Source organism: Lactuca serriola, chromosome 6 (assembly GCF_051521515.1).
Source record: "Lactuca serriola cultivar US96UC23 chromosome 6, Lser_US96UC23_V15, whole genome shotgun sequence".
Taxonomy (NCBI): Eukaryota; Viridiplantae; Streptophyta; class Magnoliopsida; order Asterales; family Asteraceae; genus Lactuca; species Lactuca serriola.
In genome coordinates this window covers 131,754,337-131,761,302 of record NC_136413.1, presented here as the reverse complement: position 1 = coordinate 131,761,302, position 6,966 = coordinate 131,754,337, and the positions used below count along the sequence as shown (strand labels likewise).

The following is a 6,966-nucleotide window of genomic DNA, read 5'->3' as shown; positions in this document are numbered from 1 at the left end:
CAAGTCACTGTAGTAACCTGCACATCCCAGTGGGTCCCTTAAGTGACAAGAGATAAATGACAGTTTGACATGACAAAACACTGCATAAAGCTGAAATTCGTAGTCCAAATATAACCATTTCGTAGTCAAAGTATTATTTCATAGTCTATTTATTTATATAAATAGATGTTTAAGATCTATAAACCAAACACCCAAATCACCTAAACGAAACGAATTCCCATTATTAGAAATGTCGTCGAATGCAGCAAGTTCTTCGAATGAATTACCTGGTTCCAATTCTGAAAGGCCATGGACGACAAACGAGGTGTTACTTCTAACACGGTGCTGGCTAAGTGTTAAGGATGGTGAACCGTTACTTGCTCCCCCGCATTGCCTAATTGGTGATGAATGGAGTCGCATCACATCTTTGTTTAACCATGAGATGGGAGAAGGGCAAAAAAGAGAAAAAATCAGATGTTGTTACTAAGTGGACAGATGTAAAGGAGGAAGTGACATGGTTCAATCGAGCATGTAGTTATGCGAAACGTAACAATGTTCGTTGTCGTGACGAAGAAGAGTTCTTGGAAGTTGTTACAGAGTTTTACATCTTTGAGCATGAAGGCAGAGACTTCGAATATGAGGAAGTTTGGAAGGTTGTTAGAGATAAACAGTATTTCAAGTAGACCGCTCTAATTTGTGTTAAGAATAAGCCATGGACTTGTGTTTTACGTTAATGCTTTGTTCGTATTATGTCGTTTTTTTCATGTAATTGTTGTGATGTTTTAATGGTTCATGGAATCTTGTTACTAATGTATTCTAATATATTTTGATAACTAATGCAATGGCCATTTATTAACTCAAGTTAATCATACGAGTTTCTCACATAATAAACTAAAATATATATATATATATATATATATATATATATATATATATATATATATATATATATATATATATATTAACTCAACTTAATCATACGAGTTTCTCACATACTAAACTAAAATATATTTTAAACATATGAAACACATACGAATTACATACGAAATACATGAAAATAACCTAGTACTCACATAATAAACTAAAATAGATTTTAAACAAACGCAATACATACGAAATACATAAGAAATACATGAAAATAACCTAGTACATGAAAATAACCTAGTACTGAAATAATAAACTAAAATAGATTTTAAACAAACGGGATATATTTCAAAATATTCCAAGGGGCTTCAAACTGGAATTCCAACCCGTTACTTAATGACTTGTATTCCTCCTTAGCAACTTCCAAGATGACATCCTCAGTAGCATTTAGACGGGCGTCGTCAATTTTGGTATAAAGATCGTTGAATAATAGAACTTCGGTTTTCATTTCATACCATCTTGCTAAGATGTCTAGTTCGTCACGATCGTTTCTTGTAGCCATTCGGTTTGCAGCATTGAAAATATTTGTTAGACGGCTCCAAAACATTGGATCATTCAACTTGCTTGTCTCGTACACATGAATATAAGCATGTGTAAGAACCAAGAACTCTTCATTGCTCCATGATATAGAAGTCATTTGGATTGAAACAAAGAGGGTAGAATCTAAAAAACAATATTTGAACAACTATATTGGTTAATTTAATAACGTTTTGCGTGTAACTTAGGGTCAATTTATAGTAGTTTCTACACAAAATCGCAGTTCAAACTTCTAATATGTCTGCAATTCATAGTCAAAATTAACTGACGAATGCAGTGTACTATACTTATAACACAACAGATCACTGTTCGAGTTGACAATTCATCCCCAGTTGAATGACAACACAATACATTGTTGTTTCAGTTGACAACTCATTGCACCAGGAAAGTAAGGAGTCGTTATAAATAGATTTCAATATCCGTTGTAATTGTATTCTATTACTTCCCTCCTTGCAATTATGTACTTGTCTGCATTTCATAGTTGACCTTTTTGAATTCATAGTCAAACCAGTTCATTTCATAGTCAAATTTCACTGACCGACATGACAATACTACAGAATGTACTTGTCTACATTCCATAGTTGAACTTTTATGAATTCATAGTCAAACCAGTTTATTTCATAGTCAAAAAGAATTGTCCGTAATATGATTTATTCTATAAATGGGTGTCACTCATTATGAAAAAATTTAACTGAGAAAGTAACTCCGATTTAAAAGAATAAGAAGGCTAATGGCATACTGCAATTGTGGAGGAGAACGTATCGTTAGGATTTCGGGTACAGCTAAAAACCCAGGAAGATTGTTCTACGCTTGCCCGTATTTGGTATCATGTTCTTACCGTCATTCAAATTTAAACCCTCGTGTTTACATGACACAAATTAATTTTCTTACTGTGGATATTAAATTTAACAGGGACCAAAATGCGGGTTTATCAGTTGGGTTGATGAAGAGAAGGACCAATCTTCTATGGTAATAGCTAAAGTAGCTAACTCTAATAAGCTCTTTCAATCAGAAAATAAGAAGTTAAAGATAGCATTGGTTTGTAGTTGGGTGTTGTTCTTGGCAGTTCTTGTTTACAAGTTGTAAGCTTTTCAATATTGTTTTTATGGTTTTGAAGTTGTTAGGTCAATAAATTGTTGTATTTGTAACGTTAAAACAAATGTTGTGGTCGTTCTTATGTTTTGAATTTATTGATAAGTAATTAGTAGGTCATTAAATTGTGGTAATTGTCGTAACGTTATATTTTTTGTCATCCGTTGAGTAAACTCTAAAGATAAACTAATAATGAAATCCAACATTAATTTGTATATACATTTATATAATCCAACTACAGAGGAGCAAGACTAGACCCCCAAATAATTTTTGCCATCCGGAGACGGAACTCTAAAGCTGCGTTCTTTGGGTCAATAAGAACACGTATTGGTTGACCTGAAACCAATTGCTCCATAAACATACAAAGAAAAACACCACAATCTCCCAAATGACTACTTTGTTGGGGAACGTTTTCTTCATAAATGAATTGCATATTCAATGGAATCCTTGGGATGTTCCTCCGCGCCCAATACTTAATCTTGTCCAAATAATTTGCCACCCGACGTTCAAATTTGGAAAAGATTCCTTCGGATTGGAATTTTTCATAAGCACCTCTACCAAGACTGTCATAAATATGCACTTCCATTGACGCTAATCGTAGTTCCCCAAATAGCCAATGATTAGGGGATGAATGAATCGGCAATAAGACCTGTATAAGGATCAGAAAATAAAATTATGTTTATTTACATCACAATACAAAAACATCACAATACAAAAACATAACAAAAAAACGATATTATTTTCAATATAAACTATTAAGTTTACCGTATCAACATCCCACCAAGCAACCATGAAGTTAGGGTATGTAGCAATACCAGCCATAAACGCCCTCCAGTCCTGTCCTTCTTCCAAAGCATGAGAAACAAAAAAATTTGGAGGCATTATTGTATGTCGGTCGCTCTCAAACCGTCTCTCCATCAAAAGTCGGTACCAAATGGTTATATGCTGCACACATAATACTTTTGTTATTGACTAAAAAACAATTAACTTTTAAAAGAATTAATTAACAATTTATTTACCGCTGACTCCAACCATCCGTCGTGTGTATGCCCAAACAATGAGCTCCAAAAATCTCTATCTAACACGAAATTAAACAAACGATGCTGCACATCGTATGAATGCAATACATAATTTTGGATGACATTCTCACCGCCTGCTACGTAAGGTTGCAGGCGCAACCTGGAGAAGTCATGAGCAACACCAAAAACTGGAGGAGGAACGGGGCTTGTTGATTTCATACCAACCTTCTTTTTTGTTCTTCTTTTTTGTTTCGGTGTCGTGTGCAACTAAAAACAATATTCAAATGTTTAAATGTATATCTTTCAGATAATTCACATAAACATAAAATCAACAGTTTATAAATAAAACGAATACCTCGGTGTAAGGAGTGCATAAAAATTGTGATGGTTTTCGACTCCTACGTTTATCGGGTGTAACTTCTTTGTCATCATCATCATCATGAAAATAATCTACATTTCCCATTATTATAAGTTCGTCTTCATCCGGCACATCATCATCAAATTTGTTCCCTGCATTGTCATTCCTCTCCTCCCACTCCTACATTAAAGATAATACTTTATACTTAATAACGAAATACACATAATTTAATAAGCAATAATATCTAAATAAACAAAATATTAATATTAATGTAACTATATAATAACCTCTTTAACTTCACTATAATCGTTTACATCACACACATCATCATCAAATTTGTTCCCCGCATACTGAGTACTCTCCTCCAACACCTACATTAAAAATATAACTTTTTACTTAATAACAAAATACACTTTATTAAAAAGTAATTATTAAAATCGTAAAGGTAACATCTATAACAACCTTGTCGTCTTGAGTATCACCAAAAACATTTTGAGTTGTATTGTTTTTATTCATCACTTCATCTTGCACAACCTATATTTTCAAATATAAAATATGAACACAGGTATTCATATATGTTAATAAAATTTAATAAATAATGTAGCGTATAACTAACCTGTTCATCATAATTTCTTTGTGACACTGTCGGTTCCTCAAAAATAATGTCGTTCCAAAATTGTTCATTATTCACTTCTTCAAAAAAAACCTCTGTAGGTTTTTGTTGATTCATAAACACATGCTGCTCCAGTGCATGTACCCGTTTCAACAACTCGTCTAGCTTGTGTTTCCCACTGCCCCGACCTCTACCATGAGAGCGACCACTGGACGACATACTAGACGAAGATTCGTCTTGTCTCCTAAAATGGTCCCGTACTGGGGATGGAACTGCTTTCCCTTCACCATATACATACTCTTGAAATGACATATAATAAAAAGATGTCATCTCACCATCATCCGGTAACATGTTTTGTCTTGGTGGTAGCCCCTCCTAAAAAATTAAACATATTAAAAATGCATATAAAACTATAATAATCAACTTTATTAATAATAAACGAAATATTTTTAAACCTGCATCTTTGACCAAATCTTGTTCACGTCAACCCATTTCAATTTTTTTGTTCCGCTCCATCTTTTCATCCGAGGCAAGTCTTTATTTTTTCTCAATGCGAATGCACATGCACGAACAGCCGGAATCATCTCATATATCCATATCTACAATTTTGTACAATAACAGTAATAAAAGTTAAAATTAAAATAAAAAATATAACAATAAAACAATTTAAATATAAGAAAATTTTTATACCCTAATTGGAGCCGTAAATCCTGAGACGGAATACTTTAAAGTTTGACCACGCTCAGGAAGTGATAAATAATGATGTATCTTATTCCACGTATCCTCAAGGTCAACATAAGTAAAATCCCATAGATAGCTACCCCAAGCGAAGCTAACAAAACAAAAAAAAACAAAATTGATTATTATATAAATTATAACTTTAATAAAATAGAACTTTTAACGTAAAGAAAATATACCTATTCCAGAGATCCAAATTCTCAGCCAAATAAAACCAATCTTGTGGCACCCGATCGTTAACTTCTTTGCCTAAAAAACCTTCACACAAAATGTATATCAAACATACTCTAACTGCATCAAGGTCGTCAAGTGCTAGGAATGTTTGATTTAAAATTAAACTTTTCAGGTCGCCGATTTTCACCGAACTATTAGTATGGTCCGGAAATAGCCGTTCACGCAGTAAACATCTTTTTTTACTGCTTATTAATTTTTCCGACCCTTTTCTCCCAATGTTTTTTGGATACTCCCCAAAATTGAAGCCGGTAATCAAACAAAACTCTTCCGGCCCATAAACCATTTTGGTATTGCCTACTCGAAAATATAAACGTTTTATTCCATCTGGAGATAAAACAGGGTCCGGCCGGATCTGATGAAGGAACATTTTATGAAACAATAAAGCGTCCCCTTGTAAACGAGGGACATCAATAAAATAGCCAAAGACGGTATTTCTGAAAATAGCACGTCGGGCATCATCTAAAACTTCAAAGACTTCCCATATGTTACCGCCAGAGCCTTTTAGGTTCGCAAAGGCTTTCGTATTCATTAAACTAAAATCATGCTGCAAAAAAAAAACACAAAAACAAATTAGATAACTAAAAAATATATTTTTTTTTAAATATATGATTACGAACTGCAAATACTTTCTTAATTACTAATATATATATTTCCCCGATAAAAAACAATAACATACACATATATAAACAATTTTCCAAGTTATACAACAAATATATTTACGATAGAAAACAATATCATATATAAATATTTTCAACTTAAACATATTTTCAACTTAAACAAATTTTCAACTTAAACGACAAATATATAAACAATTTTTATCTTTCTAATTAAAACTAACATTATATAACCATATAAACAAAAAAATTTAAAAATAAAACGACAACCAAACTAACAATTTTGCAAGTTATACGACTACTTTATACAAAATTTTCAACTTATACGACAAATAAAAACAATTTCTAACAATATATATACGACAAATTTTCAACTTATACAAATGTTATACGACAAATATATATACAAACAACTATTTTGCAGTTTCTACTAAAAAAACTTACAAGATTTCAGGTTATACAACAACTAAAAAAACTACAAAAATAACAAATTGTAAACATTATCTACGCAGTCTCTACTTGTCTCTACTTGCATTTAAACTTCAAGTATACTAAAAATATACTAAAACTATCAATCAAACACAACACAATTACCCTTTTTTAACACTAAATAATACAACAATTGATAAAAAAAAAACTTTAAACATTAAAAGAGTTAAAATCTAACCATATTTGCGGGATTGTTGACATAATCTTCCATTTTCTTCAAAAGCACAACTGTGCTTCAGGCACTTGTACTTTCGCAGATGAGATGCCCATTTCGCAGATGGGACCTTCTCATCTGCGAAATGGGTGGCTAAATATGTAATCCCGATTTTTTTTGGCTATTTTTGTAATGCAATTAGTGTAATTGGCTAT

General features: G+C 32.3%; 1 protein-coding gene and 1 long non-coding RNA gene across 2 annotated transcripts; both read right to left on the bottom strand.

The window, feature by feature from the left end:
* Positions 1-2,901: 2,901 nt before the first annotated feature.
* On the bottom strand, positions 2,902-3,685 carry LOC145058585 (uncharacterized). The gene is made up of 3 exons (XR_013686429.1): positions 3,552-3,685; positions 3,298-3,477; positions 2,902-3,181 (listed from the first exon to the last, which is right to left on the bottom strand). It is a non-coding gene; the product is annotated as an uncharacterized LOC145058585 (long non-coding RNA).
* A 154-nt stretch (positions 3,686-3,839) lies between these two features.
* Positions 3,840-4,873, bottom strand: LOC145060162 (uncharacterized). The gene is made up of 4 exons (XM_079007874.1): positions 4,526-4,873; positions 4,197-4,280; positions 3,907-4,089; positions 3,840-3,851 (listed from the first exon to the last, which is right to left on the bottom strand). Exons 1-4 carry the CDS (start codon positions 4,871-4,873, stop codon positions 3,840-3,842), a joined length of 627 nt encoding a protein of 208 aa, XP_078864000.1.
* Between the last annotated feature and the right edge of the window lie 2,093 nt (positions 4,874-6,966).

Excerpts from the sequence above, each read along its gene's own strand:
- LOC145060162 (XM_079007874.1), bottom strand. The coding sequence starts at position 4,873 with ATGTTACCGGATGATGGTGAGATGACATCTTTTTATTATATGTCATTT. Across the intron at positions 4,281-4,525 it reads AAAGAAATTATGATGAACAG|GTGTTGGAGGAGAGTACTCA; the intron begins GTTAGTTATACG and ends TTTTTAATGTAG. Across the intron at positions 4,090-4,196 it reads ATTATAGTGAAGTTAAAGAG|GAGTGGGAGGAGAGGAATGA; the intron begins GTTATTATATAG and ends TCTTTAATGTAG.